Raw genomic sequence first — 20,977 nt, 5'->3', positions numbered from 1 at the left:
GATTTGTAACTCTGTGACGTCACCAGCTTACAGCTCGCTTTACACCCATGGAAACGTCTTTTCACTGTGGCAGTATCACACGAGTCAGAGATACACGCAGACCTTATGGAAAGTGTATACAGCAACAAAATATTGATTTAATACTAAGTTATCAACGCTTAACTGTGTGATTGAAACATTCACAAAGCTTTAAGTCATGTGTGTACATGTACATGTACTTAAATTTGGTTACGCGTTTTTGTATTTACATTGTTGAACAACAATTGATTTTTTTTAAGTAAATAAATGTCTGCGTAACACGAAAATATCATTCTTGATGCGAAATAAGAATGTAAATATACATAAACATAAGGTTTATGTCATAAGGGAAATATTTAACTCTTGAAACAGCACTGGTTCAATAATCCAGAAGATTCCTTAATCCGGAAATTTCTGCCGGAACAGACGTGTCCGGATAAACGCGGGGTCATTGTATATATCATTAACGAAATATAACCAAACAATAACATACTGACAAACTTTGGCCAATACAATCATAAGAAAATTCTTAAAACTGTTTGATCTCAAGATTAAAACACTCATATTTATTTTAGAAATGACTTTAAATGCTTTTTGAACACAGGATTAAAAATAAACATGAGACACATTCTCGGAAAACTGGTTTTAATGTACCTGCATCAGGTGTTGTCCCAGATGAGCCTGTGTGGACTGCACAAGTTAATCAAGTACGACACTTTTTACACACATGCATTAAGCCAAGTTTTCCCAAAACGCATCTCAAATGATAAACATTTGAGATGAGCTGTGACAGGCTATGCTGCCCTACCCGTTGTGATGAGTTGAGCTGAGACTCCTCATGGATATGCTGCTGAAGTCTCTGCTGTTCCTCATTGATTTGCTCCTGTAGCTGTCTGGCTGAGATCTCATTGGTCAGCTTCCTCTCTAGCTCCACCTTCTCATCCTCCAGCTACACACAGGGGGAGGAGTCAACAATTAGTACATGACTATCATACAGACAGGGGGAGGAGTCAACAATAAGTACATGGCTTTGAGGCAGACAGGGGGAGGAGTCAATAATTAGTACATGACTATCATGCTGACAGGGGGAGGAGTGAACAATAAGTACATGCCTATGATGCAGACAGGGGGAGGTATATATATGCAAATTAGGAGTAATTTTTCAGCCAATTCGTACACAGATGAAATGCAGAAAAATGCTAATTAATTCTTAAGTACATGCCTATGATGCACATAGGGGAAAGAGTCAACAATAAGTACACGCCTATGATGCAGACAGGGATACAACAATTTGTACGTACCATTAATGCATGAGTGATTTCGAACTGAGCTTTTGCAGATCAACACATTTTAAAAGGGAAAACTTTGCTGCTAAGTAATAACCTCAGCCTTTGGGCTTTCTTAGCCGTACTACTTTTTGAACTTTGAGAGAAATGGTCACTTCCCACTTCATAATTTAGGTTTCATAAGTAATGCAAACAAGAGCTGTCAGAGGACAGCGCCCTCGACTATTATGCTCTTGTTTATAGGTTGGGGTCATGTTGGTAAACAAGTATGCAACATATAAAAGCAATATGTCAAAGGATATAGGAAATATTTGGGGTAGTACGCAAACTTTAACATAGATTTATCAATAATATGCATATTCTAAGTATAAAAGGGGCAATAATTATGACAAAATGCTTGATAGAGTTGTCTGCTCTTGTTTATAGGTTGGGGTGATGTTGGTAAACAAGTATGCAAAATATGAAAGCAATATGTCAAGGGACAATGAAAATAAATGAGGTAGTACGCAAACTTCAACATTTGCTGCATATTTTAAGTGGAAAAGGGGCCATAATTATAACAAAATGCTTGATAGAGTTGGGGTAGTACGAAAACTTAAACATTTGCACGTTAACGCAGATGCTAACACAGACGCTCACGCCGACGCTGGGGTGAGTAGGATAGCTCCACTATATATATTTCATATATAATAGTCAAGCTAAAAATGGTCTTAAGCTATATGCTGCTTAAGACCAGCCCGTGCATTCACACATTTCAGCTATGATCAGTCCAGCTAGGTTTCGTGGTCTCAATACTAGACAGAGTAGCTCCTGACCAGACTGCAAGTGAAGGGGCCTTAATGAGTTAAAGTTGATTATTCTGATACACTTGAGTCATTGGTCAGTTGCAGGATTCGATACAGACAAATTAACCCATCAATCAAATTGCTATAAAAAAACAGCAAGAAAATAATAACTTTAGTATCATCTTATATAAGTATTAAGTTTTACCAATGGTCAGGTTATTTAACCCTTTCCCACTCAGAGGCAAATTGAAAATGGCAATATGCAACTCGCAGTCTGTTCAGGTTTTATGCTGTTTGCTGCTCATCAGTATCTAAGGGTTGGAAATGAAGTCTTTACAACATAAATCTAGTAAGAAAGGTCTTAAATTAAATTTAACTTTCTAAGGAACTACAAACTCATCAAAATACATATCTAAGTGGGACAGGGTTAAGGCTTGAACAGTTCCCAAAGTGTGACTCACGTCTTTCATCTGGTTCTGGGCAGCCCTCAACTCCATCTGGACATTCCTCATGGACAGTTCAGCCCTCTGTCTTGCCTCCATCTCTCTGCAACCACAACAGAATCAATCTATCAACTCACTAAGACTTGTCCCATATAAAACTGTCCAATGGCCATCTCTGCCATAAGCCAAATTAGCAAATGGCTACATATTAGAAAATTTCGCTCAAGAAATTTCCATTTGGCTAAAACTTTTTGTCAATAAAACCCAGTAAAACAGATCTCAAATTTGAAGAATTTCTGTGGACAACCGTAAATTTGGCTAAAAATTATTTTGAGACGAGGATAGCACATCACTATGGGTATTGTCCGCATGTCTCACTGTGAGCATTGTTGACAACATGACTGTGCTATGCATGACTCACTGAGTGTACTGTCCCTCCTTCTTGCTCAGTTGTTCCTTGGTCTTCTTCAACAGCAGCTCTGCATTCTTCTTCTTCTCTTCTTCGTCACTCACCTGATACCTGGAAACAACATCACAGGAAAATAAATCAAATCAGGAGACTTAACAGTCAACTTTGCCAGCTTAGCCAGTCAAGTTATCTAAACTTTTCTTGAGTAAGCAGCCATTGTTTTCAAAAAGTCTATGGTTCTGTGCTCCATTTTCACAAGTGGAAACATAATGGTGCAAATGGGGCATTATGTTCAAGAGATTCACTCACAAAACTTTGAAATTTAAAGAAACAAAATGTCTTAACATTCAATACTTAATCATCTTCATGACCTTACTTTATACATACAGTCAAGAGATGTATGATTCATTGAAGACATGACATTTGGACCTTAATTATAACAAACTCATAAATTGGCTTCAGGGACTAAAGTTGTTATATTGACACATTAAAAATATTGACAAAGAACATTTTAGCTGCAGCTCTTGGAAAACCGGGCATTACAAATTTGCGTTAAGCATTGTTCCAGAATAGCCTGTGCAGAACACACAGGCTATTCAGGAATGACACTGCACTTTTATGGACTTTTTTGTTTTAAGAAAGGCTTTTATCAACAAAAATCCAGTTTAGCCAGATAACCTGTAGTTCCTGATAAGCCTGTGTGACTGCACAGGCCAATCAGGGAAAATACACATTACCCACATGAATAAATCCCTATTTTCCCATAGACTGGCTCACTTAAAGACTTTAAAATGACCCTCCTAGTCTAGATGCTTCAATAACTACTTACTCCAGTTGTCTAATTTTAGCCTCGAAATCCAACTTGTTCTGTTCCAACACTGATTTCTGATATTTCAAACTGTCCAGAGATCTAAAAATTAATAAATAAGCTCTCATTTATAATTTGCATGCTTTATAAAAAATGTATATAGGCAAGATTATAGACTTTTTTCTCTAAATTTATTATATGACAATTGCATGTGCTTTACTAAACCTGTAATTTATATGTCTCAATACCAAAGTTGGCAAACATATTTTGTTTAAATGGTTCTCCTCAGTTAAGAAAAATGTCTGAATTTGGCTATGTAATGGAGTCATGTTCTCAGAAAACTTAGTAAAATGTATGTGCTTTAAATGTCATCCCAGATTAGCTTGTGCAGCTTGCACAAGATTTTAGATTTTCTGCAAAGACTGGATTTTCTCTGTGCAGACTGACCGGCTATTCTGGGATGACACTTTAAGCACATGCATTAAGCCCAATTTTCCAGAACTAAGCACACTTGATGTTTTGTCTTACTTTTGAAGACCTGCGCGATCTTTGGTCATCTGTCGCTGCTTCTCTTCAAGGATGTTCTTCTGACTGCGCTCGTACTCGAGCTGTTTACGATGCTCCCTCAGATGTTCCTGAAGCTTTAGCACCGCACTCGAGTCTGGAAATGTCACAAAACCATTGAGCACTGAGTGAATTACTGTGTAGATCTTGTTGTCATTTATGAGCAATAATTTATTTAGCTTTTTTTCTTGTTATATCAAACATTACACATGCACATAAAAAATAAGGTTTTCAGTTTAAATGAGAAATGCTTCTAGGTCAATAATATGTTTAATCTTTTTATTATTGTTCTTCCCTTTCATTATTATCAAATAATCACTGTATAATTAAATAACTTCCTGACAGATGCATAGTTTTTTGAAGTTCTAATAAGTAACACGTTCTTTTAACAATACTTAACATATTGAAACCTTTCAATTTTTTAGAATTATGGCTAACTATACAAAAATAATATATTTAACTACTAGATATTGTAGCAGGAATGATTATTTTGAAATTATTAAGTCTATTATTACATTATGACATTAACATTGTTAATCCTTTAACCAGTCTATTTAAGTTGATTTTATTTGCTGGCCACTTACTCCTCATGGACAGGGTCGCCTTTAAATCTATTTGTGTTTATGTTTATTGTATGCATAGAACTTTTTGTAATTGAAACTGAGTGTTTTAAGTTCAGACAGGGTCTCTATTTGTAATTGCCTTCTAGGAATTTTAAGCCACAGATTAGTTGAAATGGGCTTTTCTCGCTTAGACTAAAAGTAATTACTACAAATGTTGACAAGTAAAAGTAATAACCAATGCTTTTCATTTATAACAGTAAATTATGTTAGCTTGTTTTTATGAATCTTGAATTGTTGAGAAATGTTCTCTTGAATATATCCACATAAAAATATTGTTTAACAAACACACTAAATGTCATGTTATTTTTTTTCCTGTTCCTGAATAACAGCTTTATATTTAAACAACAAAATAGAAAGCCTTTTACAATATTAAAATAATTTTAACTATAAAAAAGCAATGATTGTGTGCATTTTACTTACAAACAATTAAATGCTTTAGAGACAACTGTTCTGATGCAAATTAAGTAGCAAAAATTACAAATTATTTGTTGAAAAATGTGTAGAAACAGGTCCCACTCACCATTCAGATTCATATTGACCAACATGTCTTTGCCGTACGGGAGATTCTCTGGGCGGTATGAGCTGGAGATGTCTCCGTTCTCTGTGGACGTTACTGAGAGGCCGTCGTCGTCAAATGGCACATCCAGGCCTGACCGGTACAGGCCCGTGGTGCCCGACAGGTCGGGGAATTGAGACAGGGAGGAGACGTACCCCCTGGAAATGTACACAAGTGGTGGTATGTGGATTGTTCATTATTGCAAACCAAACACAAATTTCTTTAAAATAAACCTTAACATGAAAAGAGCCTAACATAAATAATTCTTTATTTTATAAATGTATAATTGTACTAACAGAATGTTTAAATCATTATATTTTAATGATAAAATATTCTTGAGCAAACTTGTATAATCTATACAATAATTTCTGTTTGTAACTTAATCATAAAACCATCATATTTCTTTTTTTTAAACGCTATCAGGTTTAAAATCCTGATTTATTTTAATATACTTGATAACAAAAAATATACATTTTCACTCAAAACATATGACAAAACTTCAAATTTTAAGCGATTCCCTAAAACTTTAGACAAAAACAGACAATAACAACTTATTACCACCCATCTTTAACTGGAAGTTGAAATTGTTTATTACTAAATTTCTGATGACATCACAAACAATGACATCACTTCCTACCAAGGGAGGCTACTCAGTACCTAATACAATTATCTCCCTTTCTTTGAGCTTAGCTTTTCAAAAATAAATGAATTTATTATTCACAGTTAACAAATTGAATAATATGATCACAGGTGCTATCTAATTTACGGGTAAAAGCCTTTTTAATACCTTTGTAGGGTAATTTTAAATATATGGTCAGACATTTTCTGTTAATTCCATTTATTTACATCCCAATTAAATTTAACAAATTAATAGGAAGTTTGAATTCATCGCAATTCTTTGTTTGTGGAAGTATCTCCTACAACAATACCAATTATTGTTTTTTCCAAGGAAATGAATGCAAGGGTTTCTTCATTTTGCATTACTAACAATGCATTGAGGAATTAGTTACACAAAAAATGTTGAAATTTCACTTTCAACTAAACATATAATATCCTGTATTTAATGAACAAGACTTCACCTATTGAGATATGTTTCTGCATAAGCAGGTATCTTTGAGTATATAGTTATGTACAGTATTATTAAATAATTATGAATTTGTATTTTATATGGATACATGTACTTGATTTTGAAACAGCACACTTTTGTAATTTAACAATATGAATCATAGCTGACTCAGTTGTGTATAGTCCGTTCAGTATATTGTCCAGTGTCCAGCATTGCAAGTAAGGCATCTTGAAATAAAAGTTAGTTGTCTTGTACTTGCAAGTTGGTTTTCTACCCAGCTGTCAGGCAGTTAGGGTCAGTTGTCTGCTCCTTAACCTTATTGTCAACTATTTAGACTGAGAGTCATTTAATTATGTAGACTTGGTAAGTTTTAAGACACACTCCTTATAAATTTGAATGGCTTGTGTTTATTTCAAACTTGCGATTAAAAAAGCTATAGCATAATTTTGAAAAATGAGTTGCGTAAATACTAGTATGCCCTTAAAGTGAAAATGTTAGAATGCATTAAAATGCATTTATCTTACAAACAATAGACTCATGTCATGTACACACTCATGCAACCATAAAGCCAAAGATGAAATAGATAATCATTTAATGTTATACCTATAAACTGTTCAATATTATTGGCTATACAATTGTGAAAAGGCTACTTTTTGGCTTATGAACAGTAACCAGAAAAGACACATAGAAAAAGGTGAAAAAAATCACTGTACAGGTCCCAGTGTCTTTCAACCTTGAGGCTGAACTCACTTTGGGCCACGGACTGGTTGGTCTAGTTCCACCTCATCATCATCTGCACTCTGTCCATCGCTACGCAGAGACATTGCCTTCTGGTTACCAGGTGGGGCACTGACAGGAAGTGGGGGTGGTATGCCTAGCAATGGGGACTCATTGCCGTCTGCTTTAAAGCTTTCACTTGGAAGGACTGACTCAGTGCTGAAAAAGAGAAAGGATTTGGCTGGCATCATATTTCAGGGTGCAGGATCAACAGGGTTTACAAACAGGCTGGACAGAATGTAAACACACCGTTAAGAACTTTATTTTTCGCAAATATCTAAAGTTATTGAAATATAATTGCAAAAATTTTTAGTGCATTTTTTCTTGAATTTTGTGCCAACATCGTAAGATTTAAAAATAAACAAGACTATTGTCAAGCATTATGGTCACGTATCGGTGAAACTCCAGCATTTTCAGCAATATTTCTAGTGTATTTGTTGCCATAGCAAACAGAATTCTTGAAGCATGAACAAAATGAAATGATGTGCATTATCTCCATATTGCCATCTGTCCATGTATCAAGTTTCAGAAAAAAATATGAAGAACTTTTTAAGTTACAGACAGACTCACAGACTGACGGACACACAGAGCACAAACCATAATTAAGTCCCCTCCGGTTTTACTGGTAGGGGACAATTATCTAATACGTCTAAAATCAGTGACAAAATTTCACATTGCGTGCAGCATTACCGTGAACGTCAATGCGTTACACATAAAACTTTCGGCCAAGAACACAAGCTTATTAAACTAATTTCACATTTCCATAAGCAATATGCAAAACTGTCTTGTGTGCATTAGTTCAAATTCTGGAGAAAAATTATTTTTAAAAGTTATTTGAAGAAAAGCACCACATACCGGTGCTTACATCCATTTATGTTCAAATGTGAACCCCACAAAATCATGTGGCCATGCACCCTGAATTACAATGTCAGTCGATGAAAAGATTTAAATAGTTGACCTAATGCCGAGAAAATGTCTGATTTCATTAAACTGGGACTAGCTGATGTTAAGTACTACAATAATATGTGTATGGCCTTTGAGGATAAATTGTTTAAGCCTTTACCACTCAGATGCAAAAGTGAAAATGGCAGTCTGTTAAGGTTTTATGCTGTGTGCCGCTCCTTTTTATCAATGGGTTGATGAAGCCTTTAAAACTTGAATCTAGTAAAAAAGGTCTTTATTTAAATTTATAAGGGACAACAAATGCGTTAAAATACGTTTATAAGTGACAAATGGTTAATTGCAACATGACATAATATCTGAATAAGACTCGAGGTTAAGAAAACATCATAATGCCTGTGTGTCTGTTTTAAAATTTAATACATTGCAATGTTTCTGCAGTGCTAAGCACTTTAAAGTGTTCTCAATTGCATGCTATAATTAATTAGAAATAATGTGTTCTGAAAAGCCATCATAAACATAATTTTCATCAAGTGTTACATAAACAACAGTTAATGCTAATAATTGAGAGCAAAAGTTTGATACAAATAAAACATCAATTTTTTATCTGGGTTAAGATACGTTTCACACCTTCTAACAAAACCATTGAGCAATACCAGAAAATACCCCTTGAATCAAATCATATACAACTCATTGCACATTAATGCCCATAAATCCATCAACCAGTGCATACCTTTCAAAGTATCTACGCAAGTTAGACCTAAGCAGGGCATGGTACTCCAGACGGGCCCTACTCAGCCCCGGGCAGGGCTCACAACAGTCTGTCAACTCCATATCTCAGTCACAACTCACATCTCCCACTCAAAAGTAGCATTACCACATATCACAGAGCAGAAATACACCTTGCACATTGTATCCATGATTATTATTATTCATTACAAGCACCAATCTTTGCATGTTCTCCACATTTCAGATGAACCTGTTGCTAAAATAGTCAATATTATGAGAAAATGGGTCTTATGTCATATGCGGCCACATTTTAAACTAAACACTCGTGGAGTCTGGGTAGGAGATAAGCTGTCTACTAGAAAGTTAAACGCAAGGTTTAGTGGACTTATTAGCATTTACAATAACAAGCAACATGTGAGCACACTGATTTCTATTCAAAGACCAGTTTGATATTATGATATAGGCAATTTTTTGTGTTTTTGCTTGTACAGTATTTCATTTAATAATGTGTTTCAATAACATTCTACACATGCTGTGCTGTAGTCCAAAGTTTGAAACCACAAAGAATGTTTTCATCTGTTTTAATGATCACTCTCCCATCTCTTAAAAATGTTGCAAAAAATCATATAAAAAACCATTGAGAAAAATATATTCCAACACACAATTTTACATTTGAGCGATAATTCCAATTCAAACGCAGTTGGACAAAAGAACTTCAGGTCTACAGCGGATTGAAGAAGTCATTAGTTTAGGTCCAACTGACATCAAAGATAAGTTAAAACTAGGGATATATAAAGCAGAGACAATATTGACATCTCTAACACTCTTGATCCCCTCTTATCTTGTAAGTTAAGAACACAATAATATATCCCTCATATATCCTACCATGCAAACACAGGTGAGAGTTCAACATTTTATATACTTCACAACTGAAAATTCACAACTTTAACAATGAACAATATCTTCAAGCTTATTTATTTTAAACGAAGATTCGTTTTAAATAAGGACAAAGATGCAAATATGTATGTTAACAATTAATGTTAAAAAAAAGCAATGTATAAGTTGTTCTCGCGGAAAACTTGGCTTAAAGCATGGGCGTTAATTCTGGCGAGCTACATCTATAGGCTTATCAGTAAGTAACTTGTGTTCTTTATTTCAAGTATATATTTGAGCCGCTCTTCATGTAGGAGCCTAGAGTATCATCCCAGATTAGCCTGTGCTGTTTGCACAGGCTAATAAGGGACAACACTTTCTGCCAAGAATGGAATTTTGTTAAGAAGTCTGCCTTTCAACAAAATATTTCATAAAAGTGGAAAGTGTCGTCCCTGATTAGCCGGTGGGGACTGCACAGGCTAATCTGGGACAATACTTAATAAAGCACATGCATTAAGTCTGGGTTATTTCCAGAGGGTAACTCATTATAATACAAATATACATAGCTTTATCGCTTGTGTATAATACAAATATACATAGCTTTATCGCTTGTGTATACACATATACATAGCTTTATCGCTTGTGTATACAAATATACATAGCTTTATCGCTTGTGTATACAAATATACATAGCTTTATTGCTTGTGTATACAAATATACATAGCTTTATCGCTTGTGTATACAAATATACATAGCTTTATCGCTTGTGTATACAAATATACATAGCTTTAGCGATTGTGTATTCAAATATACATAGCTTTATCGCTTGTGTATACAAATATACATAGCTTGAGCGCTTGTGTATTTTTTATCTCTTATCAATTTATATCTATATGTGTATTGAACTTTAACAGAGTGTGTTTCCTTACATTTATGGACAAAAAAACTAGATACAAAAATAAAAGAAAAAATCCTGCACATAATCCAATGTTATTTTGTATCAAAACTGCACAAACACATAAAGTTTGTTTTCATAACAGAGATTCCTAATCAGAAATATATGCCCAAAAGAAATTGGAATCCAGTTGATTAGCACTCAAAATATACAATTAAACCCAATTCTAAGTCATCAAAGCAGCTCCTTAAAAAGGAATAACTCATTAATTATCCAGTGTTATATTTGTTAAGTCTACAGGATTACACAAACACATTCAAAAATTGCAAAAAGTTAACCGTTATGTATCCAAATGAATACAAAGTAAATACGATACATTTGCACAAGGAAAAGCAAACATGGAAAACAAAGAAGTTTACTATAAAACTAAAGTGGCTGTCAATAAATGAATTGAGTCGTTGAAAGAACAATACAGGTGAACATTCCTTGTGTTTGGGATCACAAGCCATGGAGTTGACAGACATATCTACCGAAGGACACCTTTATCTGATAGTCTTAAATTACAATTAATTGTATTTTAGGATCGAAGTTTAGCATTTCCCTGTTGTTTCTTGAAAAAGAAAGCATTTTTATGTGATTGCATGAAAACCCATTAAACAGTAGAAGGATTGATTAGACAACAGGTTATATAATAATAATACACTGTGTTAAACATTATTAATTATTGTCATCCAGTGTCAATTTGTAACAGTTAATTGATACTTTTTATTGCAGAAAGAGATATTCATGCATACACATTGATTAAGAGTCTGTTGCACTAATGAAATTTTCCACAAAATGCATTTAAGTTTATTAACAGCATCAGGTTCTTTGAATCAATAAGTGAAATTCTCCCTAGTTGTTTTTTATCTCGAAATTAACAATACTTTTTAAAAAATAATAACAATCACAAAATTAACTGCATAACAATATATAAATACTCTTACCATTAATAAATATAATCCATTATAATTGAACATATATGTACACATTTCAGCTCCTCTGTAAATCATTGTAGCGTGACCCCACAGTATATCAGTAATGCCCCACCATATGTTCACACTAATTAACTCCCTGCCAATACACTAATAGCATTCACTGCAACCCACTGTTTCCAATAATAGTCCTGACTTCTTGAGAATACCTTCATTTAATATTCATCATCTCCCCATCTTACGAGTCACTTGTTTGCAATGATTAATAAATAATTAATTGAGGTGTCCTTCAATCAAAAAGTTTCCGTTGTAATTTATAATTGTATGTATTTGGTAAAATCCATACTAATGTTATTTGAATAGTTATTTAGTGATATTAACTAAGCAGCTTTGATTTGAGTTCAAGTTATCTGAGGATATCTTAACTTAAGGCTGTGCTGATCAAAAGTTTGGATAATTAATTTGGTAAACATTGCAGCATTGAATGCTTTGGACATACTTGTATATTTGTTTAAGCCTACACTGTAAACAAAAATATTAAATACAGCATTACACAATACAGTGTTTGAATGATCAAGTCTATAAGAAGAGTTGGCACAATGTAAATTCCTTTAATTTGACAATGTGAAGCTAATGCTTGGTTATGTAAGAAAATAAACATGCCGAAGTAGTGTGTTAAATTACGATCTAACAATTCAAAAACATTATCAGTTACCTTTCACATTACAAAAAACTAATACTTCTATAAAAAAAATTGTGACGATCAATATTGGGAATGAACAATGTTTAGTTGAGGTAGAGATGTAGCTCAAAAAAGCACTTTCATATGAAATGAGCCAAAAAAACAAAATATGTTTACAACAGAGAAGTGAATATTGCAGCAAATATAAATTTACAGAGATGTTTGCCTTGTTTGAAGTGAACATTGCAGCAAATATAAATTTAGTGATGTTTGCCTTGTTTGAAGTGAATATTGCAGCAAATATAAATTTACAGTGATGTTTGCCTTGTTTGTAGTGAATATTGCAGCAAATATAAATTTTACAGTGATGTTTGCCTTGTTTGAAGTGAATATTGCAGCAAATATAAATTTACAGTGATGTTTGCACTGTTTAAAGTGAATATTGCAGCAAATATAAATTTACAGTGATGTTTGCCTTGTTTGAAGTGAATATTGCAGCAAATAAAATTTACAGTGATGTTTGCCTTGTTTGAAGTGAATATTGCAGCAAATATAAATTTACAGTGATGTTTGCCTTGTTTGAAGTGAATATTGCAGCAAATATAAATTTATAGTGATGTTTGCCTTGTTTGAAGTGAATATTGCAGCAAATATAAATTTACAGTAATGTTTGCCTTGTTTGAAGTGAATATTGCAGCAAATATAAATTTATAGCAAATATAAATTTATAGTAATGTTTGCCTTGTTTGAAGTGAATATTGCAGTAAATATAAATTTATATTTTATTGTTTGCCTTGTTTATAACCCTATTAGTCCCGGTTTTTATTTGAGGTCATCCGCAGTAATCTGCTAAGATGCAATATTGCCCAGTCAATCAAAATAGTCAATTATACTGTGCAGTCCGAACAGTTAATCCCTTTATCAGTCCTGATAACAACAATATCCATTACATAAGTGTCAATGTGGAGCAGACATTATCACCAATAAGCAATTTATTGACTTTTGTCATGCTTTTGGTTTTGGTGTGTTTTTTAATATTCTAATTTGCAGAAATTGCTGATAAGTGTATTGTTTTGGTTTAAAAAATGGCAATCTCTTTGCTGTTGTTTTTATTTAAATTTGAATAAGAATTATCACACACTTATTTTTGTAACTTTTGAAGGTAAGCTTGAAATAAATTTACACCATTGTGAGAATTATAGATAGCTTGTTCATTTTTTGCACATTTGTGTATTCTGCTAATTTTGAGTCTGGCGGACAAATCTGTGGCTGAATAAAGTTCCTATCACAGGTTTTCACAACCTGCACAAAAAACAAGCAAAGATTTAAATTTACGCATTCCCAATAGCAGTTAGGGGATATCCGGGTAAATTCGGACGAAAGTATAAATACGGACACTTAGAATACAATGACGCTGAAGTAAAATATAAACCATTGTATCATGTTTAAACTTTTCGCTTGTAAATCTTTCCGTTCCATGTGCCAGCGTCGGTAGCAACCTGATGACGTCACTGTTGCTAGGTACAAAATACGCATGCGTGAAGAACCGGCGCGCTCATCCTTTTCCGTTTTAAGACAAAAGTTTCAAAGCGGGAGAATTCAAACACCGGTACTAAACACTATTTTTTTCTTACATTTCCACGTTTAATATATTTGATTTATCTTTTAAACGTTTACAGTTAAATGTGTTTATATGCAGAACCTTGCATTTCCATGTTCTTATTCTATTTAATATGAAAAAATGAACAAATAAATTGTCTGTAATTCACCGCATAATTTTATTGCATGATAGGGATAATACGGACAGCATTTTTTGTCTTTTTTCTTTTCAAATCAACTGGTGATGGGCATGCAATTGCTTGATATCATATTATATTTGATGGAAACTATAAATTAAATAGAGAATAATAGGTTAGTGTTGATTATAGATCAGGTTTATTGTGCGAGGCTAAGAAAACAAAAAGCACGAGCCTTGGCGAGTGCTTTTTCCTTTTCGTGCCGAGCGTGATCAACCTGATCTATAATCACCACTTATCTTTTATTCTATTAATACCTCACTTTTTATTCAGTAAACCTTTTCATTTAAACAAAATGAGTTTAAATAACTGGATAATTTCGCTGGATTTATGACGTTATTTTGCCGAATAAATGACGTCATTTCGTGCCGCGGTTTATAGCAGAAATTGTATCATTAAGGGGCTTTAATCAACCGAAATCGCTGTAAAAGTGGGATAAGTATGCTTTAAATCTATCAAAATGCATTTTATGTTGTCACTTTATTTTTAAAGTCTGTCTTTCAATTGATACTTTAGAAATGCCTAAAAAGTATGTCCATACAAAGAGAGGCAACACTATGAGGTATAGTGTTCCCGATTTCCAGAAAGCTGTTAATGCCGTCCAATCTAAACAACTTAGCATAAGGAAGGCCAGTGAAACGTTTGCGGTGCCCAAATCTACCATAGCGGACAGGATAACGGGGAAACATGCTGTATCTGTACTCACGGGAGACCACCAGCATTAGACCCAGCCCTAGTAATGAAAATTGTAGATGCAGTAAAAAGATCGGCACAGCTTGGCATTGGTCTCAGTCGGAAACAGATCATACTAGGGGCTAATGTCCTCTGTCAGCGGACAAAGATTCAATCGAGCTATAGTAAATTCCACGCAGGGAGGACTGGTGGAAGGGTGTGTGTAACCGGCACAAAGAGCTAGTGGTGAGGACACCTGAGAAGTTAGCTTCCACAAGATCAAGAATGATAAATAACAAAGTTATCTGAAAGAACTTCGATGATCTTGAAAAGGTTGTTTTTGATCTAAACTTATCTGAACATCCAGAAAGAATATGGAACGCCGACGAAACCGGGTTCAACTTCGAGCATAAACCAGTGAAGATTGTAGGGTAGAAAGGACAGCGAAGAGTGATCAGTAAGACCTCCAATCGATCTACTAATATTACAACTATGGCCTGCGCTAATGGTACAGGTCAAGCCATGCCGCCCCTTCTTATAGCAAAAGGAAAAACCCAGAGATGCCTGCACTCTTTCAATACAACTGCTGGTCCCAGTGACACTGTATGGACCTATCAAAAGAATGGTTGGATGAAAGACAGCATTGGTGAAACCTGGTTCAATGACGTTTTCCTTAGGAAATGTGGACCAGAACGTCCTCAACTTCTGATTATCGATGGACATTCAAGCCATGAGTCACTATCAATCATTGAAAGGGCCATTGAAGAAAAAATCACGCTGGTCACATTTCCTCCCCAATTGCACGCATTATCTCCAGCATCTGGACAGATAAGTTTTCGGGCCTCTCAAGCGCGCCTACAATGAAGCATGTTCGTCCTTCATGCAAGACAACACACTTCATCTGGTCAACAAGTAGTCTTTTCCGGCGCTGTTGAAAGCTGCATGGGAACAAAATGTCAACGTGTCCAACATCATTGAGGGGTTTCGAGCATGTGGTATCGTACCCCTGAACAGACATGCCGTACCAATCACAGCATTTGACAGAAGTAAGCCGACCGACGTCAGAATTGACCAATAAAACCTCCAAACTCCAAGTCATATGGCCTCTCATTCAATTCATGCTGAGCCCACATCTTCCACATCTCAAAGTTTATTGATTGGAAAGGCAGGCACAGCCCATTGCTCACAACGAAGAAACTTTGTTAGCAACCCCAGTGATCTCTGAGCCTGTCATTGACACGACTTCCACATCTCAAATTTCGTTGATTGGAGGTCAGGCACAACCCATTGCTAACTATGAAGAAACATTGATAGCTACCCCATTGAGCTCTGAGCCTGTCATTGACATAAGTGATCCTGCGCAACTGCTTGATCTGATGTCAAGTCATTCATTCGTCCAAGAATTGGGTTACCTCGAGCATGATAATGAGTGGATATTGGTGTGCAACTCATCTGTGGGTACTTCGTATTAAGAGGAAGTTGTTGATCAGTTATTCACCCCGAAACATGTAGTAAGTAGACCAGCAACATCAGGGAAGAAGTCAACTGGTCATAAACTGCTTACAAGTCTTGAAATATTAGAAGAAAAGAAACAACAGCAGGCTAAGAAGATCGAGAAAGAGTTAAAGGCCAAAATAAGAAAGGCTTCCAAAGAAAATAAGACAGCTGCTAAGCAAAACACAGGAGCACCAAAAGCCTCTATAAAATCTGCAAAGGCACAATCCGAGAAAGACATCAACATATAAAATGCTATAACTGACCCGTCATTATTCTTTTGATAGAGGTACAATAGCTATTTCGGTTAGTTTTATCACGCTCCGTGGTTTTAGTGAATAGCGTTAACATTAGACACGTTTAGTGTAAAGGAACATATTTCATAGTGTATCATAATTTCATAACTTCACATTGTATTGTTAAATTTATTAATAAGTTAACGAAACAAACATGAAATTATTAATTGTATTTGATTGTTTTTGACAGGTAAAAAAAATAAACCTGCTGAATTACAAGATGTTAAGAGGATAACGGAACATTTTGTGTTCTTTTTTAAAAAGATTTGTATGTCCGCATTTTCCCTTTATAAATTATTTATGTCCATATTTTTCCATTCTCTGTCTGTGTTTTCCCGCTAATGTCTGTAATATCCCCATTTCATATAGGCTATCATCTGTGCGATCTTCGTCTATTTTCCGCTGTAACTAGCTCAAAATGTAACGTTTATGTCCGAGGTATGGTATTTATCTAGGAAACTCACAAATATCGAAGTTGTAAAACTACACAAAACCGTTTACGACATATGCTTCTTTATGGAGTGCAAAAATCGTCCGAATTTACCCGGATTTCCCCTATCTCAACATGGACGAAACCGCGATTGATTGTACATGTTCAGGTGAAGATGAATTCCCTATCAAAACGTTATTTCCAATGCAATGACCACATGAAAAGATATCCCTGATGGAATTGTTAATTTAAACTTTTCTTTAGGATGTCAATAATGGATTAAGATTATTAAATTGATCAAATTATGCCATTACTAGTTACTTAAAAATTAAATGTTTATTAGTTTATTTCAGTCACATTCAATTAAATGTGTCAACTAAGTAACAATTTTGCAGCGTGGAGTTAATTGTGTCAAACATTGTTTAAGGAAAATGTGTGAAAGCAAACTGATAAAAATGATATTTGTAACCATTTTTTCAAAAGAATTTTGCATAAGATAGATTACTAAGGATGGTATTATTTTTATTTTTTATTTTGTTTTGCATCAATTTCAATAACGTGTCTTCCTAAATGGATATACAAATAAACACCATACATGTATGTTAACGTCCAACTAGACGAGGAGAATGCACAAATTAATTGCCCTTTGCTTGTTTCACTATTTAGTCATGTCTCCAGTAATAATGCAGTCCATTAATTGTTGTATATCATGCAAATGACAAGCTAACGTCCATGTACATGTATGTCCGTTGCATGCGTCATATTACGTTGTTACCTTTTTCATGAACATGCCTATAAATAAATCCTACCTTCTTTATCATAAATATACCTAATAATACTTTAAAATACACAAACATATACTAGAACATGTTTATTCATAGCTGTTAAACCAATCTCTACAACTTTGGGAAAACTCTTCTACCTCATTGATACAGCAACACTGCCCCATTATATCCGCCAATGCTTGTTTCATAAAAATAACAACTGTAATTATTATTGATAGTGATTTTGAAAGGATTTTAAATGTGTCATAATTGTTTCAACTGTAATTATTATTGATAGTGATTTTGAAAGGATTTTAAATGTGTCATAATTGTTTCTACCTATCTATTTGGAGTTTTTGTTTTCTGTGATTAAGCCCATTCTAGAGACAGTTGTTTTTTTTGAGAAACTGTAATGGTGATACATCTTGGTTCTAATATGTTTTAACACATTCAACCAACTTGTCAAATTTCCTCACTAGGGCTTTATAGTCCAACCATTGTATTAAACCATGTATTGATAGTTAACCCTTTACCACTTTGATACATATTTTCACGCATTTTTAGTCCCTTACAAAGTTATATTTTATTAAAGGCCTTTCTTACTAAATTAAAGTTTTCAAGGCTTCCTTTCCAACCCTTAGATACTGATGAGCAGCAAACAGCATAAAACATGAACAGAATGCGAGTAAATTACTCGCGGTCTGTTCTTGTTTTATGCTGTTTGCACATAGCCATTTTCACTTTGCTCCTGAGTGGGAGATAAATTCGCTATTATCTACCAAATCATTTCATCATTAATTCATGTGCAATTATATCAGTCCAACAATAATCACAGCCATCTAGTCTATATCTGTACATCAAGCCCCAATATCTGTGTGGTATTAGCTTATAATACTGCTAAAATAGGCAATACCTAGAGCTTGTAAGAGTGTGATGAGGTATCAAACAATATCAAACAATTTGGGTTGTTATGTTGCTAATGAACCTGTTTGTTTCACACGATGTAAAACTTAAAAGATGGCCTATTTATGTTATGTGTTTTTATCATAATGATAATAGTTTCAAAGTTTTCATTCATATAAAATACTATTCTGTCTAAGAGTTCTACAACTGCACAATATTTCCAGGAATGACGAACACCAAATCACTGCTCATAAAGCATCAAAGCTGATGACGATAAACTTAAAACTTCATGCATACAATTGATACAATTATACAAGTCTCTGGGTGGTTCATGTGTTATGAAGGTATATTGATATTGAACCAGTACACTTTCAAATACAGGTGAGAAGTTTTCTTAATCTACAATTTTGCAAACAAAAATTATTGGAATTCATATACAATTAGAAAACTTTGTCTACAATGTTTACGTCAGTCAAAAAAACTTTAACCTGGCTATATAGTATAAATGACAAAATCTCTCAACCCATTCATAGCTTTCTGAAAAATGTTAACTTAGCAAAGACCTTGACACTGATGTGATAGCAAGCAGGATAGCTTGCCTTTTCTTTGTAAAGTCATAATAAAATTCACATGAAAGAAAGTAAACAAAAAATGGTCTCCTACCGTGACGCTGGCAAAGACGTGGCTGCCATGACACGGCTAGTAGACTGTGCCACAACAACAGTTTCCTTGACCTGTTCTTCTCTTGTTGCAGGCATCACTGCATTCTCTATATCATCATCGCTTGAAAACTCGCCATCTTGGCCACCATTTTGGAATCTTCCTACTGGAGATTCCCTCTGTGGATATTCCACATGGAATTTCCTCTCTGAGGAATCCCTCTCAGGAGCTTTGTTTAGGACATTCATTGTGGGGGAATCTTCTTGGAATTCCTCAACAGGGGAATCCCCTGGGAATTCTTTGCGTGGTGAGGGCATGTCAAGGTCGTTGCTGACCTCTTCTTCAATCTCCTCCACCTCCACATCTGAGTCATCATCGTAATACATGCCCTGGGGATGGAATAACCAGTAAGATAGACACCAGTGACAAAAAATAAAGTAGACTAAGAATTTACCATAATTGTGCAAAATAAATCAGCATAGAACACTGTCTTCAAACCAGTGAAGACAACAATAGGGTGATTTCGATACCTAAACTGTGCACTTGAGATCCATAGGCCGCATGGAGTCTCAGTAATTAAAAACAATTTAGGGACGATTTCTGTACCTATACTCCTACATAAAAAATAACACAAGCAAAATGGGCAATATTCCAATACTTTATATTATTCAGATGACATTCAAGTATTTGTTGTCATACCTAGAATTTTTACAATTGAAATTGATTTTTCTTCCATGTGAAAAGAACACAGTATTTTTATTTCTGAAATGTAATAAAAACATCTGCCCTTAACCGTTACTTTTACATGGACACAACTTTCCTTAAATAATGTCTTAAAGTCAATCTCACCTTGGGCACATGCTGATTCATCTTGCCTGGTGCCGCTAACTGTCTCACATTTCGAGGGGAGGGGCTTTCATGGTCCCCAAACTGCGCTGGGCTCTCGTTCTCAATCTCACCCAACTGTGAAAAAAGTTACATTTAGATCTTTCCAACTGTGGAAAAAGTAACATTTAGATCTTTCCATGGGAAAACTAAGCTTAATGCATGTGAAAAATAAGTGAAAATTTGGTAGTAAATTGTTTACATTTGTTAAACCTTCACCAAGCCTTATAAAGAATAATCTATACTATCTATTCCAACTGATTAAACAACAAAAACAACTTTACACCAAAGTATTACATGAGCAATAAAATTAGCTGACATTTAATATATTGAGCACAAACAGTATCTGCAAGCAAAGCAATAATATAATATTATATTGATTAAATTTATAATTTAAATTCATAAAACAGAAATAATGTGAGTTATAAGTAAAAACCAATAAGGACCATGCAAGAGGAGACACAGAAAATGACAGCATTCTTTTAATTATTATAACTCTTTTTAAAGGGACTGTCAACCACGACGACGAAGAAAAGAAAAGTTGTAAAATACCGTATTTTTTTACAATTATTAGTTTATATTGATAAAAATATCACGACTGGTATATTACATTACTTGAAAATATTTGTTAAGTTTTCATATTTTCAGTAAAATTGGTAATAAATTTTACTGTGTATGTCTACCAGGTA

General features: G+C 34.4%; 1 protein-coding gene across 1 annotated transcript in view; it reads right to left on the bottom strand.

Moving 5' to 3' along the window:
- Nucleotides 1-20,977, bottom strand: part of LOC127863356 (ankyrin repeat domain-containing protein 26-like) — a 120,771-nt gene that overhangs the window by 14,581 nt on the left and 85,213 nt on the right. Inside the window, exons 24-32 of the mRNA XM_052402868.1 lie at nucleotides 20,253-20,366; nucleotides 19,407-19,792; nucleotides 7,309-7,494; nucleotides 5,457-5,650; nucleotides 4,278-4,410; nucleotides 3,771-3,851; nucleotides 2,954-3,052; nucleotides 2,551-2,635; nucleotides 827-967 (exon numbers count right to left, since the gene is read on the bottom strand). Coding sequence (XP_052258828.1) covers nucleotides 827-967; nucleotides 2,551-2,635; nucleotides 2,954-3,052; nucleotides 3,771-3,851; nucleotides 4,278-4,410; nucleotides 5,457-5,650; nucleotides 7,309-7,494; nucleotides 19,407-19,792; nucleotides 20,253-20,366 — 1,419 coding nt within the window. The remainder of the gene's footprint in view (nucleotides 1-826; nucleotides 968-2,550; nucleotides 2,636-2,953; nucleotides 3,053-3,770; nucleotides 3,852-4,277; nucleotides 4,411-5,456; nucleotides 5,651-7,308; nucleotides 7,495-19,406; nucleotides 19,793-20,252; nucleotides 20,367-20,977) is intronic.

This window comes from Dreissena polymorpha, chromosome 1, assembly GCF_020536995.1.
Source record: "Dreissena polymorpha isolate Duluth1 chromosome 1, UMN_Dpol_1.0, whole genome shotgun sequence".
Classification (NCBI taxonomy): Eukaryota; Metazoa; Mollusca; class Bivalvia; order Myida; family Dreissenidae; genus Dreissena; species Dreissena polymorpha.
This window is presented reverse-complemented; position numbering and strand designations above follow the sequence as displayed.